Source organism: Dendrobates tinctorius, unplaced genomic scaffold (assembly GCF_039654945.1).
Source record: "Dendrobates tinctorius isolate UK_male_01 unplaced genomic scaffold, ASM3965494v1 ptg000224l, whole genome shotgun sequence".
NCBI lineage: Eukaryota > Metazoa > Chordata > Amphibia > Anura > Dendrobatidae > Dendrobates > Dendrobates tinctorius.
The window spans coordinates 12,526,989-12,552,848 of record NW_027361891.1 but is presented as its reverse complement, the minus strand read 5'-3'; the positions used below and the strand labels follow the sequence as shown (position 1 = coordinate 12,552,848).

General features: G+C 43.5%; 1 protein-coding gene across 1 annotated transcript in view; it reads right to left on the bottom strand.

The window, feature by feature from the left end:
* The window catches only part of LGR5 (leucine rich repeat containing G protein-coupled receptor 5), a 337,590-nt gene that overhangs the window by 18,302 nt on the left and 293,428 nt on the right, over positions 1-25,860 (bottom strand). The window contains exon 16 of the mRNA XM_073555529.1: positions 2,339-2,484. Within this exon, the coding sequence (XP_073411630.1) occupies positions 2,339-2,484 (146 nt within the window). The remainder of the gene's footprint in view (positions 1-2,338; positions 2,485-25,860) is intronic.

Sequence of the window (25,860 nt, the reverse complement as noted above, 5' to 3'; positions counted from 1 at the left end):
AATAGCATAACTGGAGGATGATACATTTCGCTATTGTGGTGACAATCAGTACATTTTCCCACAAAGCACCATTTGTAGCTTGAGTCATGCATATGACCACCTCTATACAGGGTGGGCTATTTATATGGATACACCTAAATAAAATGGGAATGGTTGGTGATATCAACTTTCTGTTTATGGCACATTAGTATATGGGGGAGAACTTTTCAAGATAGGTGGTGACCATGGAGGCCATTTTAAAGTCAGCCATTTTGGATCTAACTTTATTTTTTCCAATGGGAAAGAGAGGGAGAAGAGGGTTGCATTGACAATTCAACACAATGGGCAGCACTTTGAACACATTTTATAAGTGGTCATAAACTTGTAAATAACTCATAAAACAATAAAGCTACCATAAAACCAAGCACACCATTGTTTCTCTTGTGAAATTCTCAATAAGTTTGATGTGTCACATGACCATCTTCTCATTGGAAAAAATAAAGTTGGATCCAAAATGGCCTACTTCAAAATGGCCGCCATGGTCACCACTCATCTTGAAAAGTTTCCCCCCTCCCATATACTAATGTGCCACAAGCAGGAAGTTGATATGACCAACCATTCCCATTTTATTTACAGTTGTGGCCAAAAGTATTGACACCCCTGCAATTCTGTCAGATAATACTCAGTTTCTTCCTGAAAATGATTGCAAACACAAATTCTTTGGTATTATTATCTTCATTTAATTTGTCTTAAATGAAAAAACACAATAGAGAATGAAGCAAAAAGCAAAACATTGATCATTTCACACAAAACTCCAAAAATGAGCCAGACAAAAGTATTAGCACCCTCAGCCTAATACTTGGTTGCACAACCTTTAGCCAAAATAACTGCGACCAAATGCTTCTGGTAACCATCAATGAGTTTCTTACAATGCTCTGCTGGAATTTTAGACAATTCTTCTTTGGCAAACTGCTCCAGGTCACTGATATTTGAAGGGTGCCTTCTCCAAACTGCCATTTTAAGATCTCTCCACAGGTGTTCTATGGGATTCAGGTCTGGACTCATTGCTGGCCACCTTAGCAGTCTTCAGTGCTTTCTCTCAAACCATTTTCTCGTGCTTTTTGAAGTGTGTTTTGGGTCATTGTCCTGCTGGAAGACCCATGACCTCTGAGGGAGACCCAGCTTTCTCACACTGGGCCCTACATTATGCTGCAAAATTTGTTGGTAGTCTTCTGACTTCATAATGCCATGCACACGGTCAAGCAGTCCAGTGCCAGAGGCAGCAAAGCAACCCCAAAACATCAGGGAACCTCCGCCATGTTTGACTGTAGGGACCGTGTTCTTTTCTTTCAATGCCTCTTTTTTTCTCCTGTAAACTCTATGTTGATGCCTTTGCCCAAAAAGCTCTACTTTTGTCTCATCTGACCAGAGAACATTCTTCCAAAACGTTTTAGGCTTTTTCAGGTAAGTTTTGGCAAACACCAGCCTGGCTTTTTATGTCTCGGGGTAAGAAGTGGGGTCTTCCTGGGTCTCCTACCATACAGTCCCTTTTCATTCAGACGCCGACGGATAGTACGGGTTGACACTGTTGTACCCTCGGACTACAGGGCAGCTTGAACTTGTTTGGATGTTATTCGAGGTTCTTTATCCAACATCCGCACAATCTTGCGTTGAAATCTCTTGTCAATTTTTCTTTTCCGTCCACATCTAGGGAGGTTAGCTATAGTGCCATGGGCTTTAAACTTCTTGATGACACTGCGCACGGTAGACACAGGAACATTCAGGTCTTTGGAGATGGACTTGTAGCCTTGAGATTGCTCATGCTTCCTCACAATTTGGTTTCTCAAGTCCTCAGACAGTTCTTTGGTCTTCTTTCTTTTCTCCATGCTCAATGTGGTACACACAAGGACACAGGACAGAGGTTGAGTCAACTTTAATCCATGTCAACTGGCTGCAAGTGTGATTTAGTTATTGCCAACACCTGTTAGGTGCCACAGGTAACTTACAGGTGCTGTTAATTACACAAATTAGAGAAGCATCACATGATTTTTCGAACAGTGCCAATACTTTTGTCCACCCTCTTTTTTATGTTTGGTGTGGAATTATATCCAATTTGGCTTTAGGACAATTCTTTCTGTGTTTTTTCATTTAAGAAAAATTAAATGAAGATAATAATACCAAAGAATTTGTGTTTGCAATCATTTTCAGGAAGAAACTGAGTATTATCTGACAGAATTGCAGGAGTGTCAATACTTTTGGCCACAACTGTAGGTGTATCCATATTAATGGCCCACCCTGTATTATGTCTATATTCTGTAACTGTCATTCTAGGAAGCAGGTAAAACAAAATGTATCTTGCCTTGTAGCTGGAGCATTCCAACATCCTTTCGAGGAAAGTCATCGGCACTGCTGTTGTCATCTTTGCTCCACTGACTTGACTGTTTGAAGACACTTTCACAGATTGCAAAGGCACAACACTGGTAGGCATAAGGCATTTCCATAACTCTGCAATGACATACAGTAAAATAAAAGGGTCAATTTATTTAGGTTTGGTAACTACTTTTCACAATCCTAGCAAGAAATAGTTTAAGCTTACGATATGCTACATGTGTTGTTGTTGTCAAGGTTAGACATTGTATGACTTCTCAAGAAAGGTCTATGTAAAGAAGAGAAGGAGAATAAATAGTAATTGGTGTCTGTAATAAATTATCTTCCCCCACCTCATCTCCAACAGTGCTGTAATACGCTGGACTAGTATTTAAGATTTGTAGATGAGATTGTGGAGATCAAGGCTATATCAGATGAGCTGTGCTTATTTATACATGCAGCCTATCCACTTGGTTTAAAACACACAGCAACGTTTCAGAACTTTTACACTTTTAATGTGGAGTTCTAGGTCTCTCTATTCTTACAAACATCAGATCAGATGTCAATTACTGCTTTCATTAGTTACATGCATCCCATTTTGAGATTTCATGATAACATGAAAAGTCCACATAAATATCTTATCAGAATGACAGAATTAAATTGACAAAGGACTGTACTCTACATTGTAATGCATCCCCCAGACTCAAACTCAGAAAAGTACAGGAGGACTCCTAGATGCTACATTGGCATACAGCAAGCTGCCCCTTCTGAGAGAAAGAGGACTTGAACTCTATCACACCACCTGTTGGAAGCAACGATCCTACAAGTCACAATCAACCCTTTTTTTTATAACTTTTTATTACATTTTCAAATACAATACAAAACAAATTGGTCATATAGCTTTCTCAAACATTAATGATAAATAAAATACAAAAGAACTATAAGCATATTAGACACATATCTTATATGTTCATGACAAAATTGCAAGAGTAAAAGATATGTGAACTTGAACCACATCTATAAATGTTCCAGACTGTAGGATCTGTGTGTGACTCATCCGGCAGACTATAATGACCGCCGATAGACGTTCTACCGATCTGTAACTTGTAAAACAGTCCAGGGGTATAGTAATCCTTATTTGAGACATGTCCAGGGGACATGCATTAACAAAACATTTACCCTTTTTTCCTTAATGGTCTCAATATGCTAGATCTCAACAATTTAACACTAAATAAACTAATATTGAGATTATCCCAAATACCCCTACTCCCCCCCGTCCCTTCCCACCCCTCTCTGCGTGCACCTGTTATATAGATAAATTATGGAATTGGTGTATGTCCACTTATTCGCTGTAGTAAGTACCATTGAGTGTTCTCAAATTGAGCGCACAACTTATTTTTAATCCCCATAGGGAGAGATGGAATGAATAAAGACCATTTTTTCTTTACTAGTCAATGCATCCAGTCAATCCATTTTGAAAAGGAACATAACCTTAGTGTGAATGAGAGACTGTGGCGGCACCAATGATGCATTATGCTTTTCCTGGTGGCCGAGGCCCAAATCGTCAGAGTAGCCTTAATATGTTTGGGAAACCCACCCTGAGCTTCCCCCAGTATACTAAAGACAGCCCATTGTGGTGTGAGTGGGAACGAGCCCCCACACATCTCCTGCAGTTTCTCATGTATTATTTTCCAGAGTTCCTGTATTTTTGTACAGCTCCACAGATGTCTGTGTTTCGTGCTTTGCATTTAGAACATTAATAAGGTGTTGCGGGAGACATCTTAGACTGGATGTATGTGGTGATGTATGCCCTATGTAGGATCAGAAGAGCCATATTAGTATAACTACTGTATAATAAGATTTTCCTTTGTGCTATCGTGGCCTCCAGGAAGTCACCCACCTCCAAATCCGGTATATCTTTTGACCATCTTTTAGGTCCCATGTTTCTCCCCTCCCATGACCAATTGTTGCGTAGTATTTAGTGATGAGCAAGTATACTCATTGCTCGGGTTTTCCCGAGCATGCTCGGGTGACCTCCGAGTATTTTGGCGTGCTTGGAGATTTATTTTTTGTCGAATTAGCTGCATGATTTACGGCTAATAGACAGCCTGAATACATATGGGGATTCCCTAACAACAGGCATTCCTCACATGAATTCAGCCTGTTCAGCAGTCACAAATCATGCAGCTGCGTCGACTACTAAATCTCAGAGCACGCCAAAATACTCGGAGGACACCCGAGCATGCTCGGGAAAACCCGAGTAACGAGTATACTCGCTCATCACTAGTAGTAATGAATAAATACTACATGAGAATGCCCCGTGTGATCTCGTGCTCCTGAGAAACTGATCCATACTATTACCCCCTTCACCTACACCTCCGCCAGAGACTCATTTTTGGACCAAACTATGTGCCTGAAGAAATAAAAAGGGGTTATTATTAAACAATGGAAAACGTTGTGATGCTGAATCAAAAGAAAGCACAGAGAATCTGAGGTCCAGTAGGTCTATTGCAAGAATTTATCCCTGATCTGCAAGAATTCTATAGGACGAAGGTGGAAAGCTCCTTAAGATACCAGGGTTACCCAGGAATGGTTGAAATGGGGATAATCTAGTATTTAGTTTGCAAAGCTTCCTGCATCACCTCCACGTCACTATTGTCTGCCATAAAGTTGGGTGTTCCCGAATGACACCTGGAATTTCCTCATTGCTCAGATGCAACAAGGCGGTTAACGAGATATGCGGGCATAATTGTTGGTCTAAGCCTACATTAGTAAAATGAGAGACTCCCCGTATCCAATCTATAGTGTATCAAAAATTAGCTGCCAAGTTATATTTACTTATGTCTGGAAAATTAAATCCTCCCTCTGTCCTTAATGCCTGTAGCTTAGATAGCCCTATGCGTGTCCTACCCGAGTCACCCCATATAAATTTCCGGAAAGCTGAATTTAACAGTATGAGGTCTGTCTTAGATGGTAGAATTGGAAGTGTCTGAAAGGCATACATCAGTTTAGAGAATAGTACCATTTTAATAAGGTGGCAACGACCTGAAAAGGATAATTTGATATGCTTCCCAGAATTTAAGAGGCTTGCTATTGATGAAATTAGTGGCCTGTAATTAATCCTATATAATATTGATGGGTCCGGAGGGAGCTGAATACCCACACAATCAATCCTTTAACGAGTCATGCAATATTTATTAGGATAAAAGCCAAATCAGAATATCAATTTGCCGACATGGTGTTTCAGAGTATTGCCACTCGTCAGTGCAAAGTATGAGAACTGATTTGGCTAGGTGAGAGGCTTTGGACTGGGGGCTAAGGGGTAACATTTCTCCTTGTGTGAATAAGCCTCCTTACCTTGACATGCCAGAGCAGGTATGTCACCTTCCACAAGAAGAAACCTTACCCCTTAGACATCATTGGCATACAGAGCACAGGCTGTTTGCCGACTCACCACAGAGGCATGAAAGTGAGTTCAGAATTATATAGTTGGGATTTATATCTCTTCAACTATTTATGCATTGTTCTAATTCATTTTTGTCATCGTGATAGAATTCTCTATGTATTGAATAAATTTATCATGGGCATCGTAGAGAGATGGTATGGTCGCTGTAACTGCACCCCATGCATGGACTGACAGCTCGCTCATCATTAGGGTGACAGCTATCACTCTCTATAGACAGAGTGGAGACTGAGCCACCGCCGGTGCCACCCCTGTGACTGGATGGGGGGAATTAAGTTAATTTCCGCCCGGCAGAGGGACTTCAATTACCAGCTCCAAGCAGGTTCAAAACAATATTAGCTTGCAGGATAAAAGGGTTTTTTTTTCACGTGACAGGTTCCCTTTAACAGTTTAACAAAGTTTTATGGTTATACATTATATAGACAAATGTATTAGGAATGCACCTCTAAATCACTGAATTCAGGTTTGTCATTCAGCCTCATAGCCACAGGTGTATAAAATCCAGCCCCCAACCATGCAGTCTGCCTTCATATACACAAGAATGACTCGTTCTATAGAGCTCAGATACCAGCGTGGTTCTGTAATAAGATGTCACAGCTGTAAAAAGTCAGTTTGTGAAAAATTTTCCCTCCTAAATATTACTTGATAAACTGCAAGCGGTATTATCAAAAAATGATATGATTATAAACCTCAGCCACAATGTGGCACACCGCTTTAAGTTACAGAGGAAGGTCACTAAAGTCCAAGGTGCATGGCAACAAAGTCGCAACAGCTTCAGAATTGAAAACCTCCTCTGGCATTAACATCAGCACAAAAACTGTGTCCTGAAGCTTCATGGCATGGATTTTCATAGTCAACCAGCTGTACGCAGGTTTTACATCACCAATCACAGTACCAAGCGTCAGAAGGAGTAATGTAAAACATACTTCTACCACTGGACTATGCGGCAGTGGAAATGTGTTCTGAGGAATGATGAATCACGCTTTTTATCTGGCAGTCTGATGAATAAGTCTGGGTTTGGGAAGAGGCATGAGAGAGATATCTGTCTGACTGCATTGTGCCAACTGTAAAGTTTGGCTGAGCAGAGATCATGCTATTGGGATGTTTTAGAGAGGTTCGTCTGCGCCCATTAGTTACAATGAAGGGAAACCCTAATGCTTCAAAATACCAAAACATTTTGTATTATTGTTGCTTCTAACTTTGTGAGAACAGTTTGTTGATTGCCATTTTCTGTTTCATCAAGACAGTGCTCCAGAGAACAAAGCAAAATCCATAAAGGCATAGCTGGGTGAGTTTGGAGTGTAAAAACTTGACTGGTCCATCTATAGCACTAATCTCAACCCTATCAAACTACCTTTGGGATGAGTTAGAATGGAGATTGCCAGCCAGTTCCTCTCGTCCAACACCAGTGATTGACCTCGCAAACGCTGTTCTTAATGAATGGGAAACAATTCCTACAGGCACAATCCAAAATCTTGTAGAAACAATTTCTAGAAAAGTGGAAGCTGTTATAGCTCCAAAGTGGTGGGTAGGGGTAGGAGTAGGAGTGGGGGAAATAACACCATATTGATGCTAATGAATTTGAAATGGGATATCATAAAAGATCTGTACATGGCCAAATACTTTATCTTTAGTGTATATCCGTATGATAGCTCATTTAGGAAGCTTCTTACCTAGCTATCCTACTGAAATAAAAACAGCAGAATTAACAAATAGCTATCAATGTGGGACAACTAGGAACGTGAAATAGTCTGTTTAGTCGAGGTTGGATACTGTGCAATGATGTATCCACAATATTTTTGAATGACTATATAAATGTTTGTCCATAAAAAGAAAAGAACTCACTGTTCCTAGTGCAATCCTTTATTCACATCCATAGTTAAAACATAGCGGCAGGGAGAAGAGGTGGAGGTAGGAGTCGGACTTTTGAGCTGCGTGCGCTTTTACGTGTCCACAGAGCGATGTGAATAAAGAATTGCGATAGGAACGGTGAGTAGTGCCTATTTTGTTTTCTTTTTATGGACATTGTACTGTCCTGTACTGCACACCGGCAGCACCCATTCCCTCTCTTAAAGCGGATTACCACAAGAGCATTTTCCCGGTTTTTGAGCCAAATTGGTGCCGGGTTTCTTCTTCTCCACAAACTATTGCAGTATAAAGCACACAAAAACCATAAAGGGGTGACCTAATTGCATAAGGAGCTTCAAAAATACAATTAAATCTATAAACTACAAGAAGTATATGCCAAATAAATGTAAAATTCTATCTTTATTAACATTATTGACAAACAATTGGTAAAAATTAATTCTAATAATATAGTGGGTAGACACACAAATGGACCGGAAAAACAGGATCAGTAATACCCAATTAATGAGCTAATGATCAAGGTAAATAAAAAAAGAAAAAACATGAAAAAATAAATACTAATACAAAAAAGTACTGTCTGGTACAATTGGTGCTTATATGGTTCAATGGATATGAAAACAATTATTTTCCAATCAATGTGTGAATAATGGATTAATCCTAATGTTCAAACTGAACTAGAAAGCATCTATAAGATGTCAGGACATTGTATCCATAATATATGAGCACTAATGCTAAATTACACTATAGATACTTAAACAAACCATAAGGATGATAAATTTATTTTCTCATGAAAAAGTTGTAATTTTTGTTACACAGAGCTCATAACAATGTAGAAAATAGAATAATGTATTTATATATACCACTCCTCAAATAAATTACAAAAAAATAACAGATAAACAAATTAATAAAATGCAATAGTGCTCAAAGTGTCCTAGTGTATTCCTGACACAAACAAAACATATATATATATATTTATCCGCTTAAAAGATAATGCTATGATAAAACCATAGTATATAATGATAAATGTGCAAGTATGCTACTCAGAAATACTATATATAGTGAAACAGCATTGTGCAGAAGAGAGGAGGAGGATAAATTATATTCTAATTAGAGAGGGTATACATGACCTGGTTGCAGGAGGGCTCCCTGGACGCATGTTTCGCGTAAAGGTACTGTCACGCTAAGCGATATCGCTAGCAATATCGCTATAACTTGTGGTGTTATAGCGATATTGCTAGCGACATCGCTGTGTCTGATACTTACCTACGACCGGCTCCCCCGCAGCTCATCGCTGATCGCGCGAGAACGTCCTGGACCGTTTCTCGTCGTCAGCTTCCTGTGGAGAGACGAGCGACGAGCGTGGAGCCGGGCGGGAGGACGCAGGATCGCCTAGTGTGACAGGTAAGTAGCAACCCCCGACCCCAGCAATGTCGCTGGTGACATCTGCCTGTGTGGCAGCTCACTAGTGACCACTTAGCGATGTACCAGCGATCCTGACCGCGTCATATCGCTGGTACATTGCTAAGTGTGACAGTACCTTTAGCTTCTTCTTACAGGGGGTAGGTGTTCTATTGCAATATAAAGGCTTGTGGTATGTGCTTGCTACATTACCCAAATACACAAGACCCTGTAGGCTTGGATTTCTTTTTTCCCTTAATATTAAAGACCTTTATTTAAAAAACTGTATTTTGTGTTACATGTGTTATCTTTGTCTAATATTTACATTTGTTTGGTGAGCTGAAACATTTAAGTGTGACAAACATGCAAAAGAGTAGGAAATCAAGAAGGGGCAAATACTTTTTCACACCATTATAGACTATATGAGTACCTTCCAGCGTGAAGCAACTAATGGGCCATTGGGAGAGATGTAAGAGTTCGGGGAGCGGTTACATACACAGTTTTCTTTTTCAATGCTAAAGTGGAGACGACAACACTGACTTATTTCATCACTGACATTTGCAAATACATGGCTGTGTGGAATGTATGCAGCTTTTTATCACTCTGCATAGACTGCATGTGTCTGCACAACATATTATTTTCTGCCTCCTCTTTGATTCTTACATAGCTATGTGACTTTTATTTGCCCTTCTTAATTGCAGTTATTTTATGTAATCTTTTCTTTTAAGAACTACTGCAATTACAGCCCAACACTCTTATAAATCTCAACTATCTTGTGCATGTTTTCAGCAAGTGGATGATTTAATGTCCTCTTATTTATTTAAATGTACAAAGGCACAGAATGAACGTGTCACAAGCATTGCTTTCCCATTCTGAATTATGGGGCATCACAAAATTGCAATGAATGAACACAGGAAACAATTATTCTGCTTTTACAAGCGTTCACTCTTTGAATATTGTTAGACTATCTATATGCACATTATTTATAGGGGTGAATTGGTGGCACTTCATGGCCAACTTGAACAGAAGTTGTCTGTAACAGAGAGAGTAAGTAACAGCATGTTGCTTTCTCAGTTAAGTGTATTATTACAGTGATGTTATAGGCACAGTGTTTTTAAGGAAGAGCGCTATGTTGTTTTTTATTTAAGTAGAGAAGCAGATCAAAAGAAGCCAACAGTTATGCTGCAGACCAAGCATTCAATGTAATGGTGCTTTGTATTGCACCCTTATACTTGAAGTACATTAAATAACTACTGTATAAAGAAAAGATCAATGCTAAGTGATGGCTTCAGCATCTCAAGTTGATTGATCTTCTCCAGATGAAACTATGGCATTCTCTTTTAAAAAAGCATCCTTCTTCCGTTAACCTCTTCACCATTGCCCCTCAAGTTTCATTTTCCACCTCTTGTGACATATTATTTACCCATAACTTACACTATGATGCTCCTGAATTGTATGTGCATATCTAAATAAAAATTACAGCTTTTCAATAATTATTAAAACCCCACCTATTTCATCATTTAGCATCTTTCTTTAAAAGTCGACAGTGGATGCACAGGCTTGTCTTAGTACCTCATGCTCATGGAAATAAACAATGGAAGCTATAGTTCAAAGTAATTCTGGCTTTACTAGCAGAGGGATACAGTGAGCGTCATTTTGCCTTCATCCTTAAAATTTCTAAGATAACAGTCCATTACAACAAGGTCAAGCAGCACACATTGGGGACAACAAAGCTACAGACCGGTAGAAGGCGAAAACGACTCTCCACTGAAAGGATGACCGTCATCTTATTCGAAAGTCACTCAGCAATCGCAGGATGACATCAAGTGACCTACAAAATGAATGGCAAATGGCAGCTGGGGTGAAGTGCATGGCAAGAACAGTTAGTAACAGGCTCCGAGAGGCAGGGTTCAAGTCATGTAAAGCTAGAAAAAAGCCTTTCATCAATGAGAAGCAAAGGAGAGCCAGGCTCAAGTTTGCCAAAGACCATAAGAATTGGACCATAGAGGAATGGAATAAGGTAATCTTCTCTGATAAGTCTAATTTTCAGCTTTGCCCAACACCTGGTCGCCTAATGGTTAGATGGAGACCTGGAGAGGCATACAAGCCACAGTGTCTTGCACCCACTGTGAAATTTAGTGGATAATCGGTGATGATCTGGGGATGCTTCAGCAAGGCTGGAATTGGGCAGGTTAATCTTTGCGAAGGACGTATGAATCAAGCCGCATACAAGGTTATCCTGGAAAAACAGTTGATTCCTTCTGTGAAGGCAATGCTCCCCAACTCTGAAGACTTGTTTTTCCAGCAGGACAATGCACCATGCCACACAGCTAGGTCAATCAATGTGTGAATGAAGGACCACCACATCAAATCCCTGAACTCCATTGAAAACCTCTGGAATGTAATCAAAAGGAAAATGGATAGTCACAAGCCATCAAACAAAAAAGAACTGCTTAAATTTTTGTACCAGGAGTGACATAATGTCACCCAAAAGCAGTGTGAAAGACTGGTGGAAAGAAGCATGAAAGCTATGATTTAAAAATCATGGTTATTCCACAAAATATTGATTTCTGAACTCCTCCTGAGTTAAAACATTAGTATTGTTGTTTTTAAATGACTATGAACTTGTTTTCTTAGCATTATTTGAGGTCTGCAAGCACTGAATTTTTTATTTTGACCATTTCTCTTTTTCTGAAAATAAATACAAAATTTAGAGCTTGGAAATTCAATGACATGTTTGTTGTCAGTAGTTTATAGAATAAAAGAACAATTTATATTGCATTCGAAGATATACCTATAAAGAGAAAAATCAGACAAACAGAAAATTTTGCAGTGGTCTCTTATTTTTTGCCAGAGCTGTGTGTAAATATATATATATATATATATATATATATACTATATATATATACACTGTATATATATATGTATATATATATATATATATATATATATATATACACACACACTGCTCAAAAAAAATAAAGTGAACACTTAAACAAGAGAATATAACTCCAAGTAAATCAACCTTCTGTGAAATCAAACTGTCCACTTAGGAAGCAACACTGTTTGACAATCAATTTCATATGCTGTTGTGCAAATGGAATAGACAACAGATGGAAATTACTGGCAATTATCAAGACACCCTCAATAAAGGAGTGGTTCTGCAGGTGGGGACCACAGACCACATCTCAGTACCAATGCTTTCTTGCTGATGTTTTGGTCACTTTTGAATGTTGGTTGTGCTTTCACACTCATGGTAGCATGAGATAGACTCTACAACCCACACAAGTGGCTCAGGTAGTGCAGCTCATCTAGGATGGCACATCAATGCGAGCTGTGGCAAGAAGGTTTGCTGTGTTTGTCAGTGTAGTGTCCAGAGGCTGGAGGTGCTACCAGGAGACAGACCAGTACACCAGGAGACGTGGAGGGGGCTGTAGGAGGGCATCAACCCAGCAGCAGGACCGCTACCTCCGCCTTTGTGCAAGGAGGAATAGGAGGAGCACTGTCAGAGCCCTGAAAAATGACCTCCAGCAGGCCACAAATGTGCATGACGTCTGAGGGCCCGACATCCACAGATGGGGGTTGTGCTCACAGCCCAACACCATGCAGGACGCTTGGCATTTACTACAGAACACCAGCATTGGCAAATTTGCCACTCGCGTCCTGTGCTCTTCACAGATGAAAGCAGGTTCACACTGAGCACATGTGACAGAGTCTGGAAACGCCGTGGAGAGCAATCTGCTGCCTGCAACATCCTTCAGCATGACCGGTTTGGCAGGGGGTCAGTAATGGTGCGGGGTGGTATTTCTTTAGAGGGCCACACAGCCCTCCATCTGCTTGCCAGAGGTAGCCTGATTGCCATTAGGTACCGAGATGAGATCCTCAGACCCCTTTTGAGACCATATGCTGGTGCAGTTGGCCCTGGGTTCCTCCTCATGTAAGACAATGCCAGACTTCACGTGGCTGGAGTGTGTCAGCAGTTCCTGCAAGATGAAGGCATTAAAGTTATGGAATGGCCCAGCTGTTCCCTAGACCTGAATCCGATTGAGCACATCTGGGACATCATGTCTCGCTCCATCCACCAATGTCACGTTGCACTACAGACTGTCCAGGAGTTGGTGGATGCTTTTGTCCAAGTCTGGGAGGAGATCCCTCAGGACACCATCCGCCGCCTCATCATGAGCATGCCCAGGCGTTACACAGTAGGGAGGTCATACAGGCACATGGAGACCACACACAATACTTGTCGTGAGGCATTTCCACTTAAGTTGGATCAGCCTGTAATTTGATTTTCCACTTTGATTTTGAGTATCATGCCAAATCCAGACCTCCATGGGATATTCATTTTGATTTACATTGATAATTGTTATGTTTTATCATTCTGAACACATTCCACTATGCAATGAAAAAAAAATTGCAACTAGAATGTCTCATTCAGAGATATCTAGGGTGTGGTATTTTAGTGTTCCCTGTATTTTTTTGAGCAGTGTATATATATATATATATATATATATATATATATATATATATATATATATATATATATATATATATACACACTCACTGGCCACTTTATTAGGTACACCTGTCCAACTGTGTGTTAAGACTTAATTTCGAATCAGCCAATCACATGGCGGCAACTCAGTGCATTTAGGCATGTAGACATGGTCAAGACAATCTCCTGCAGTTCAAACCGAGCATCAGTATGGGGAAGAAAGGTGATTTGAGTGCCTTTGAACGTGGCATGATTGTTGGTGCCAGAAGGGCTGGTCTGAGAATTTCAGAAACTGCTGATCTACTGGGATTTTCACGCACAACCATCTCTAGGGTTTACAGAGAATGGTGCGAAAAAGAAAAAAAATCCAGTGAGCGGCAGTTCTGTGGCCGGAAATGCCATGTTGATGCCAGAGGTCAGAGGAGAATGGGCAGACTGGTTCGAGCTGATAGAAAGGCAACAGTGACTCAAATTGCCACCCGTTACAACCAAGGTAGGCAGAAGAGCATCTCTGAACGCACAGTGCGTCGAACTTTGAGGCAGATGGGCTACAGCAGCAGAAGACCACACTGGGTACCACTCCTCTCAGCTAAGAACAGGAAACTGAGGCTACAATTTGCACAAGCTCATCGAAATTGGACAGTAGAAGATTGGAAAAACGTTGCCTGGTCTGATGAGTCTCGATTTCTGCTGCGACATTCGGATGGTAGGGTCAGAATTTGGCGTAAACAACATGAAAGCATGGATCCATCCTGCCTTGTATCAACGGTTCAGGCTGGTGGTGGTGGTGTCATGGTGTGGGGAATTTTTTCTGGGCACTCTTTGGGCCCCTTGGTACCAATTGAGCATCGTTGCAACGCCACAGCCTACCTGAGTATTGTTGCTGACCATGTCCATCCCTTTATGACCACAATGTACCCAACATCTGATGGCTACTTTCAGCAGGATAATGCGCCATGTCATAAAGCTCGAATCATCTCAGATTGGTTTCTTGAACATGACAATGAGTTTACTGTACTCAAATGGCCTCCTCAGTCACCAGATCTCAATCCAATAGAGCATCTTTGGGATGTGGTGGAACGGGAGATTCGCATCAGGGATGTGCAGCCGACAAATCTGCGCCAACTGTGTGATGCCATCATGTCAATATGGTCCAAAATCTCTGAGGAATGCTTCCAGCACCTTGTTGAATCTATGCCACGAAGAATTGAGGCAGTTCTGAAGGCAAAAGGGGGTCCAACCCCTTACTAGCATGGTGTACCTAATAAAGTGGCCAGTGAGTGTATATATATATATGACTCCGATTCATCAAGGCCAGTGATTTTCTTGACGGTCTTTATAAGTAGACGTGCTGGAGTCAGACCCTCCTGATTTATAAGGATGTGCACACCTCTTCATGAATCTGGAGCTTTTGAAGCGTGGCATGGAGTAAGATTTCTGGTGTAAGGAATGTAACAATTAGTCTAATTCAAGACGAGCTGTGGTGTCAAGCCGCTCGTCTTGAATTAGACAAACTGTGGTGCTCTTTACAACAGAAATCTTACCGCAGTCAGATTACTGTCACACCCCTGTCCTGCCACAGCTTCACCCATTTTTGCAGAGCTGGGAAACACAGGCATGACAATTCTTAGGGTATGCTTCCACGGTCAGTATTGTACGCCGCACATGTCCGCTCTGTCTAAAGCGCTGCCGGCTTTTGGACGCGTGGTGATTCCGCATGTCTTCATTGAAACATGCGGAATCACTGCATCGTATACATTGTATGGGTGACTTTATCTTGCAGAGATGAAGCGTCTTCGCAAGATAAAAAGACATGCTGCGGTCTGGAAAGACGTGCCGCATGTTCAGCTACGCAGGGACGCCGGAGGCGTCCCTGCACGCATAGTGGAGATGGAATTTCATGAAATCCCCTCCACTATGCTGTAACATCTGGCCACTGCGGGTTGGACACTGTGGCTGTACGCAGGGTTCAACCTGCAGCGTTTACTGACCGTGGAAACATACCCTAAAAGGCACTAAAACTTTTGTGCAACTCTGAGTTGCGACAAAATCCTGTGACTTTTCAAAGTTTCAAAGTAATTTATGCCAGAATTCTGGTAAAATTGCTTTGATTAATTGTGGTAAAATTGCTTTGATTAATCGAGGCCATTATTGGTAAAATTCTGTTATATGTATATTCTCCAGCAGTTTCCTATCAGGATTCTTTTAAATGTTGTCAGGGTTTTGCCAAAGCATAGAAACAGCAAGACCAGTCACTATTACAGCAGAAACTTTAAGTATGAACAAAGATGCTTGGCATAGCAGTCAACACATATCCAAATTATACAACTTTGCAAATACTATAGATTGGCTAACCAGATGCCAAGCTCCTTAAAAGCCAAAATGAGAGTAGAGGTTACATGAAAGTGAAAATTATTCAGTGGCTCCCCTTTTAATTAGAGTATTTTTTTTTGCATATGAAAAGATGCACCATAATTTTAGGACTATAAGATGCATTTTTTCCCCTTAAATTTTGGAAAAAAAAGGGGGGTACGTCTGGTTGTCCGAATGTACCTGGCTCGCTGTCGGGGAAGGCAGCGTGAGGTCACAGGAGGAAGGAGCAGGACTGCTGCAGCAGGAAATAGTCGCCGGCAAAATGACGCCACTGGTGGTGCATACGCAGATTGGGATCTCGGTTCATCATTGAGCTGAGATCCCAATCTGTGCATGTGCAGGCATCGGCACAATTTTACTAGAGAGTGCAGGAGGTTAATCTGAGCATGTGCAGTCCTCTCCACTTATTTTGCTAGAGAATGCTGTAAAATGAATGTGCAGGCGGTGCTAGCACGAAATTTAAAACAATAGGCTCATACAAATCATGATGACAGGTTTTCAAATTCCACTGCAGGACCAACCAACAATGTGGCCCTGCACCTGTTGAAAAACTACAACTCCCATCATGCTTGGACAGGCTGGGATGATGGTAACTGTAGTTTGGGAACAGCAGCAGAGCCACACAGGTTGTGCAAAACTGCTGTCCCCATATAAGAGTGTTGAACAACATGTTGCCCTCCAGCAGCAAATCTCCCCTATAACTTTCAGGACATATGCTATTAAATATAGATATGCAATTAAATATTTTACCACATTCAATTTTTTTCCCTATTGACCTCCTCTACAACTTAGGTGCGTCTTATGGTCCAAAAAATACGTTAGGTAGATTTAAATATGAAATCTAAACCATGCGACTTGCAGGCTGAAATGAGCACATTTAGTCAATGCTCATCCTGACAAATACAAAAAGGGGATTAACCAAAATAATTCAACATGGCTGATCCCCATCCTATCCTACCTATTTTTCCCAACTTTGATTTTGTAAAATTCTGGTTGTCAAACATTGTGAATTACAGTAAGAGGATAATTTGTGAAAATAACATTGATGAAGACGGCTTAGAGTTTGGACTCACTTTAAAGGGCCCTGATGAAGGAATCCGCAGATATTCTGAAACATGTTGGTCTATTTGGCTCCTACTGCGATCCGTACGTCTCCTGAGAGCACCACGTGACTGGATGAGTCACGTGACCTGAACGTCAGGAAGGTCCTGCCAAGCAGTGCGCAAGGATCTCTATACTCCAGGCCGAGCGAGCGCTTGTCACGGGCCGGGAAAGCGCTTGCAGAACCCGCCTGCAAGCCGTCAAACAAAGGCTCCAAGTTATGTAGAACTCCTTTTCACTGCTACTGGGTTGCCCGCCAGGGCAGTGGGGTACTCGGTACCGGGCCGGTATCTCAGAGGGATGTGTCACAGTAGCGGTGACCTGGTCCGTGGTCCTGGGCGTCCATGTAGAAGGGGTGAAACGTGGCTGATTAAAGTTTATAAGTGGATGACACGTGACGCCATCTGTGGTGCTCGGCAATGAAGGGGTTAAGCCGACGCTGTGGGCAGATCCTCTGGGGCAGATGGTATAAGGCAGCAAGATGTAATAGCTCCCCACAGGTAGAGCTGTAGTCCCAGGGCAGTAGAAATAGGTGTTCAGGAAGAGGGTGCAGTGTTAGGCACAGAGATGTAGCAGTGCTGAAGGGGTTGCAGGAAGAAGGCAATGACACAACAGGGTGCAGTTTCTTTTACCTTTACTTTGCTTTGCAAGTGCAGTCCAGGATCCAGATTACAGATGGAACAGGAGCTGGCCAGCCTGGAAGCAACTTAGGAATCTCTCTATGCAGATGGGTTGTGTAGTCTCCTTTCTAGCGCTTATCTGAGGTACATGCAGTACTGAGTTACACTGAAGTTCCTCTTACTTGCTCTCTTTTAGAACCCCCTCGTATGGCAGACAGCTGTAGCCTCCCTCTTCTGGCTCACACGTTGCTGTTGTGCCTCTGAGTCTTATGAGGGAACAGAGCATTTACAGCTTCCTATTCCTCTGGTTTCTGCTGCAGGAACATCAGTATCCATACAACCTCGGAGACCGGACTCCGGACCATGCGCTACGCTAGAAGTGAGCCTGAACTCTGCTCAATCCTCTAGCTCTTCTTCTCCCATCCACACACTTCGCCCTCCTCACACAAACTAACTCACTTCCCCTTCCTGGCCCCAAGAGAGCAGCTCCTCCCCCAGCTTTGGTTCAGAGCTCCCTCTGCTGGCCTGGAGTGGGAACTGTGCTGTGTGTTGAATTTACCTGACAGAGAGACCCTTTATTGCTTCCAAGCATGACATCACACTCCCTAGGAGGAAGGTAATGCCACTGTGGCGACCATACTCCTGGGGCCGCCACACTACCGCCTTGATTAGACTACAATTCACGTCCGCAGCTTTGCTAGAGGTACAGCGTTTTCTCTGTCCTGTCACCTATACCATTCCTCCACGTGGATAATCCACTACTAAAAAGGTTACTAGGTGTCCTTTATAAATACATGTTTTTATCCTACAGGTATTAAATTACATTTAGTAGCACCTCCAGAAAAGCAATTACTTTATTAAAGGGAGCACAAATATATTACAAATTTAACATTGTGCCCTAACATACCATAATTTCACTAAATATTGCTGTTTCCTTACTCTAGTTTGACCGTATATATCTCTGACTCAACCTTCCCTACTACCAAAACATCCTCAAGCATCACCTCCATTGAACAGGTATTTAACATACATTGTTTTTAGTGTTTATTCAACGCATTTTGTCTAATAACGCGGGTAAATTATTTTCTCACTTTAAAGGGGTTCTAATTTTTAGGTTTTTATCACAGACAGGCACACCGGACCCTGTGCTATGCAAGAAGTGAGCCTGAACACTGCTCAATCCTCCAGCTCTTCTTCTCCCATACACACACTTCGCCCTCCTCACACAAACTAACTCACTTCCCCTTCCTGGCCCCCAGAGAGCAGCTCCTCCCCAGCTTTGGTTCAGAGCTCCCTCTGCTGGCCTGGAGTGGGAACTGTGCTGTGTGTTGAATTTACCTGACAGAGAGACCCCTTATTGCTTCCAAGCATGACATCACACTCCCTAGGAGGAAGGTAATGCCACTGTGGCGACCATACTCCTGGGGGCGCACATTCCCCCCTAGTGCAATTCAGTACTTCTGGACTGAAGAAAACATGCAAAAACATATTAACAAATGAACAATTGTAACTGTAACAAGATTTCAAAAATGAACAATTACAAAAACCAAAGCTCAAAAATAGTCCTGATGACGATTAGTCCATGCGTCAATGTCCATGGTCCATTTCCTGAGCAGTTGGTAACTATGTACAAGTAGAGTTTTGGCCACACATAGTCCTGTGGCCCAACTGTCAATCAAAAACAAACTGCGATTGCTCAAAAGATTCTTACAGAGTCTCTGTACACGTAAGCACGTAAGCTTGAAAAGTTGTATATTTACAGTTTACTATTTACATAACTTATTTATATACGAAACCTTAGGGGTGGTATACCTTGGGTACTACGGACAGACCTACGTAGCACTGGTGTTGTTGGGTACCTTACTGGATGCCTTGTGTTAACTACTGGTGTAGTGTGTGTTGTACTGGCTACACTACTGGTGGTTCTGCGTAGCACAGGGATAGTAGATTTCCTAGGACCACTTCTACTCACTGTGGGCATGACAGATTCACCACTGGCAGGGTGAGAATTCTCTTGTTCCACTGGTGGTGTGGCATCTGCTACCTGTTCTTGCTGGTTTTTCAGGGTGGTCTTGAGTCACTTCTTGCACTACCAGTTGGGGAAAGGGCAAAACTGGCACCACTATGGATTGATTCGCTGTAGTCCAATTTGCAGGGAATTCTCCAAGTACAGTGCTGACCTTTTCTTCTTCTTCCTCTATGGGCTGAAGGTTGTTTTGCTCTTCCATCCTGTCCTTTAGTTGGTCAGGGCACAGTTTCAGATGATCCCTTGATACTGCTGAGGTTTCTCCTCCATCCTTACTGATAAGGCACACTTTGATGTTCTCAAAGTTTGATGGTAGGACGGTGTAGGGTTCAGCTCCCATTGGTCATCCAATTTATGCATCCTTCTTTTCCTCTTTAGGACTTGTTCTCCTGGTGACAAGGGAACTGCAGGTGCATGTTGATTGTAGTTCTTCTCCTGCTTTTGTCTCGCCTGAGCTAGACTCTTTTCTACACACTCCTGTACTCTACGGTACTGCTGCTGCCGCTCTGTATCCCAGTCAACATCTGGTGATGTCACCTCAGGTGTAAGGACTCCCATATCCAAATCAATAGGCAACTTGCCAGGCCTCGCTCTCATTAGGTAGGTTGGAGTGCAGTTGGTGGAATTCACAGGAATGTGATTGTAGAGGTCTACCAGATATGGCAACTTCTCTGGGCACAGATTCCTCTCTTCCAAAGGCAAGGTCCTCAGCAGATCGATCACCACTTGATTCTTTTCACACATGCCATTGGTCTGTGGATGGTACGGTGTTGTCCTGATCTTCTTGCAACCGTACAAATTACAGAATTCCTGGAACACTTCTGCCTCAAAGGCTGGACCTTGATCTGTAAGCACTCGCTCAGGATATCCGTGTGGTCGACAAAAGTGCTGTTGGAATGCTCTGGCTGCTGTCCTGGCTGTTTGATCCTTGACAGGCACAACTACCAGGAATCTCGAGTAGTGGTCAACGATGGTAAGAGCATAAACGTAGCCTGAATGGCTTGGGACCAGCTTCACATGGTCCAGGGTGACCAACTCAAGTGGTTGTTTGGTTATTATTGGCTGCAAAGGAGCTCGCTGGCTGTTATGGTCCTTCCTGCGCAGGTTGCATTGTCCACACTCCCGGCACCAATTTTCAATGGCCTTCCTCATACCAGCCCAATAGAATCTCTTCCGGAGCAAGGCCTCCAATTTCTTCCATCCGAAGTGTCCAGCTCCATTGTGGTATGCTTCCAAGACCATTGATGCCTCCCTCTTTGGATCTACCACCTGCCAGACCAACTCATGAGTGCGGGCATTGATACTCCTCGAACACAGCTTTCCCTCATAGAGGAACAGCCTGCCTCTTTCCTTCCACAACTGCTGGGTTTCTTCAGGAGCATCTGGACTTGGGCGTGAGTCAGCTTGCGACAGTAGCTCCTTTACCAGGCGGACTGCGGGGTCGTTATCCTGCGTTTCTGCCCAGTCATGATGAGGCAATGGATTTAGGGTGGCCTCTTTCATGATAGACCGTCTGTTTCTCACTCCTTGTGCACGTTGGGCCGCAATTGGCCGGTGGAAGGCAGGTAACTCTATTTCTTGGAGTGCCTCAGGGTCTTCTCCTGCATCTGGCAGATTGGGCATTCTGGACAGTGCATCAGCATTGGCATTCTTGTGCCCCGCTCGGTACTTGATGGTAAATTCATAGTTAGACAGCCGGGCCAGCCATCGCTGCTCCAGTGCGCCTAGTTTTGCAGTTTCCAACTGAGTCAATGGGTTGTTGTCCGTGAAGATGGTAAACTTGGCTGAAGCTAGGTAATGCTTGAATCGTTCAGTCACAGCCCTGACTATGGCGAGGAACTCCAGTTTGAAGGAACTGTAGTTGTCAGGGTTCCTTTCAGTGGGACGAAGCTTCCTGCTGGCGTAGGAGATCACTCTTTCTTTGCCATTCTGTACCTGTGACAGTACTGCTCCCAGTCCCACATTGCTGGCATCAGTATACAAAACAAATGGTTGGTCATAATCTGGGTAGGCCAGAACTTCATCTCCTGTGAGAGCCATTATCAGTCGAGTGAAGGACCTCTAAAGTTCCTGATTCCATTCAAATGTAGGACTCTTCTTCCTGGCTTTCCTGGGCTGGCCCACCAGAAGATTTTGCATAGGCGTGGCTATCTCAGTGAAGCCTTTGATGAACCTTCCGTAGTAGCCTACCAACCCGAGGAATTGACAAACCTCATGGAGGCTGCTGGGCTTCTGCCAGTCCCGAATGACAGTGACTTTGTTAGGATCCGGTGCTACACCTTCTGCACTCACCACATGACCGAGGTACTGTACTTTGGGCTTTAGGAGGTGGCATTTGGATGGCTTCACTTTCAGGCCAAAGTTGGACAGGGCTTCGAACACCTCAGCCAGGTGCTCCAGATGGTCTTCATAAGTCTTGGAGAAAACAATGACATCATCAAGGTACAACAGAACTGTCTCAAAGTTCTTGTGTCCAAGACAGCACTCCATTAGCCATTGAAATGTCCCTGGGGCGGTGCAGAGTCCGAACGGCGTGTAGTTGAACTCGCAGAGACCCATTGATTGGTGTGGTAAACGCTGTTTTCTCCTTTTCTGCCTCTGCCACGGGAACCTGCCAATACCCACTAGTGAGATCTAAGGTGGAAAAATAGTTAGCAGTTTTAAGTGCAGCTAATGACTCTTCAATTCTGGGTAAGGGGTAGGCATCCTTATGTGTAATGCTGTTAATTTTTCGGTAATCAACACACATCCTCATGGTACCATCTTTCTTTTTCACAAAGACTATTGGAGCTGCCCAGGGGCTACAACTGTCTCTGATCACCCCAGCCTCCTTCATTTCCCGCAACATACTTTTGGCACATGGGTATTGTGTTGGGGGTATACGCCGGTACCTTTCTTTAATGGGTGGATGATCTCCAGTGGTGATATGGTGTTGAACCCCTTTTGCCTTCCCAAAGTCTAAAGGGTGTTTACTGAATACCCGATCATACTCCTGAGCTACTCGGTAAATCCCATTCTTTTGGTATGAAGGGGTGGAGTCAGTTCCCACATGCAGCTGCTGACACCACTCCTCCAGCTGCTTTACAGAGCCATTGTCCTCCACCTGGTCGAATGAGACCAAGGGCTCTGCTGCCTGTATTGCGTTGTTACTGACAGTAAACAGCTTAGCAACTGTGGCATACTGAGGTATTGTGGCCTCCTCCTCCCCACAATTCAAGAGGCGTACAGGTACTCTCCCTTTGCGGACTACCCCTCTGGCTGTCAGGACAGTGAGCCTGCTATCAGAGTGCACTGGCTCTACCAAGGCTTGGTAATCTTTTCCTCTGAGGCCTATGGCTGCCCGACACCAAATTAACATTTCACATTTGGGGGGTATCGCAATGGGGAATGAATCACTCACTCTGACGCTGCCAATTTCTCAGCCAGACAGTTCTACCTGCTGTCTTTGCATCAGGGCCTGGATCTCCTTCTGCAGGACTCATTGTTCACTGGAACCAGCAGTCTTGGCTACCTGTTGCAACAAAACAATAACCTTGGCAAGACAATTTTCAATCACATTAGTACCTAAGGTCATCATTGGGTTACAATCTCGTCGATCAATGTCTACAACTATCAGACCTTGAGATTTTAACTCTACTCGTCCCACTTTAATGGTAATCTCTTTACATCCTACTTGCGGCAAAGACTGACCATTGCTGGCAACTACTGTCAGTTCATCACTTGGGCTACGGGTAAGTTCAGAGTCAGCCCAATACCGCTTGTAAAGGATATATGGCATAGTTGTCTCCTGAGAGCCAGTGTCCAGCAAAGCGTTCATGGGGATGCCGTCAATCACCACTGGGAGGACCGGTCATCCTCCAACATACTTGGCTCTCCAGTTCTTTGGGCCTTGTGGTCCTTCTCCTGGGGGTTGGCCCTCTGCCCCAGGGTTTGCTCGTTTAAATAACAGAATCTTGCGGTGTGGCCTGCCTTGTAGCAGTGACAACAGATGGGACGCCCGTCCTGGTCATAGCGATCATTGTTTCTCCCTCGGAGTGGCGGGATCCTCTTCTTCCGTAGCCACGGGACATCCTCTGAACTGGAGGCCAGCTGGATCTTCTCCTTTGAGGACACCTGCATGGACTGCACAGTTTTGGCAAGTGCAGCCATACTTTTGGTCAGCTCTTGGACCTGAAGGCGCAGTTCTATAGATGAATCATTATCCAGAGTCTGTGCATCAGCCCCCACAGGACTGGGTGGGAAAGATGCTGCTTCTTGGTGGTATGTGACCGTTGAGCACCTAGGGGGCACTGGACGGCTGACATTTGGTTCATGCAGCACCCGGATAGCCCTGTCTTTGAAGTCTGCAAAGTCTAGGTCAGGGTTTTGTAGGGCTATGATGTGCAGCTGTGCTCTGTGGGTACTGGATAGGAGTCCCTCAATAAATTGCTCCTTTAACAGCCTGTCTCCATCTTTCACACTGTCTGGGTCAATCTGCTTTATGGCTCGCAGCGCCTCCTGCAGGTTAAGAGCATAGTTCCGTCTACTGTCCTGCGCTCTCTGCTTACACCCAAAGAATCTCTTTTTTATTTCAGCTGCAGTGCGGGTGTCAAAGGTGCTTCTTAGCTTAGCCAGCCCAATAAGGATGTTCACTTTCTGGATTTCAGACAGAGGATACACCTCAAACAAACTGCACAGTCTCTCTTTGAATTCACTCAGGGTATGTGAATCCCCCGAGTACTGTGGTAGCCAGGCTGCTCCTGGTATATAGCAATCCTGTTCGTGAAGCCAAAATGAATCGCCCACCAGGGCAGTGGGGTACTCGATACTGGGCCGGTATCTCAGAGGGATGTGTCACAGTAGCGGTGACCCGGTCCGTGGCCCTGGGCATCCAAGTAGAAGGGGTGAAACATGGCTGATTAAAGTTTATAAGTGGATGATACGTGACGCCATCTGTGGTGCTCGGCAATGAAGGGGTTAAGCCAACGCTGCGGGCAGATCCTCTGGGGCAGATGGTATAAGGCAGCAAGATGTAATAGCTCCCCACAGGTAGAGCTGTAGTCCCAGGGCAGTAGAAATAGGTGTTCAGGAAGAGGGTGCAGTGTTAGGCACAGAGATGTAGCAGTGTTGAAGGGGTTGCAGGAAGAAGGCAATGACACAACAGGGTGCAGTTTCTTTTACCTTTACTTTGCTTTGCAAGTGCAGTCCAGGATCCAGATTACAAATGGAACAGGAGCTGGCCAGCCTGGAAGCAAGTTAGGAATCTCTCTATGCAGATGGGTTGTGTAGTTTCCTTTCTAGCGCTTATCTGAGGTACATGCAGTACTGAGTTACACTGAAGTTCCTCTTGCTTGCTCTCTTTTAGAACCCCCTCGTATGGCAGACAGCTGTAGCCTCCTTCTTCTGGCTCACACGTTGCTGTTGTGCCTCTGAGTCTTATGAGGGAACAGAGCATTTACAGCTTCCTATTCCTCTGGTTTCTGCTGCAGGAACATCAGTATCCATACAACCTCGGAGACCGGACTCTGGACCATGCGCTACGCTAGAAGTGAGCCTGAACTCTGCTTAATCCTCCAGCTCTTCTTCTCCCATCCACACACTTCGCCCTCCTCACACAAAGTAACTCACATCCCCTTCCTGGCCCCCAGAGAGCAGCTCCTCCCCCAGCTTTGGTTCAGAGCTCCCTCTGCTGGCCTGGAGTGGGAACTGTGCTGTGTGTTGAATTTACCTGACAGAGAGACCCTTTATTGCTTCCAAGCATGACATCACACTCCCTAGGAGGAAGGTAATGCCACTGTGGCGACCATACTCCTGGGGGCGCCACACTACCGCCTTGATTAGACTACAATTCACGTCCGCAGCTTTGCTAGAGGTACAGCGTTTTCTCTGTCCTGTCACCTATACCATTCCTCTAGTTTGACCGTATATATCTCTGACTCAACCTTCCCTACTACCAAAACATCCTCAAGCATCACCTCCATTGAACAGGTATTTAACATACATTGTTTTTAGTGTTTATTCAACGCATTTTGTCTGATAACGCGGGTAAATTATTTTCTCACTTTAAAGGGGTTCTAATTTTTAGGTTTTTATCACAGACAGGCACAATTCCTGTTACGGAGGTGATTTTTTTTCATCTCAACCTCCATAGAAGATAAATGGCTCTATAATGAAGACTTGCTGCCTGTGGAAC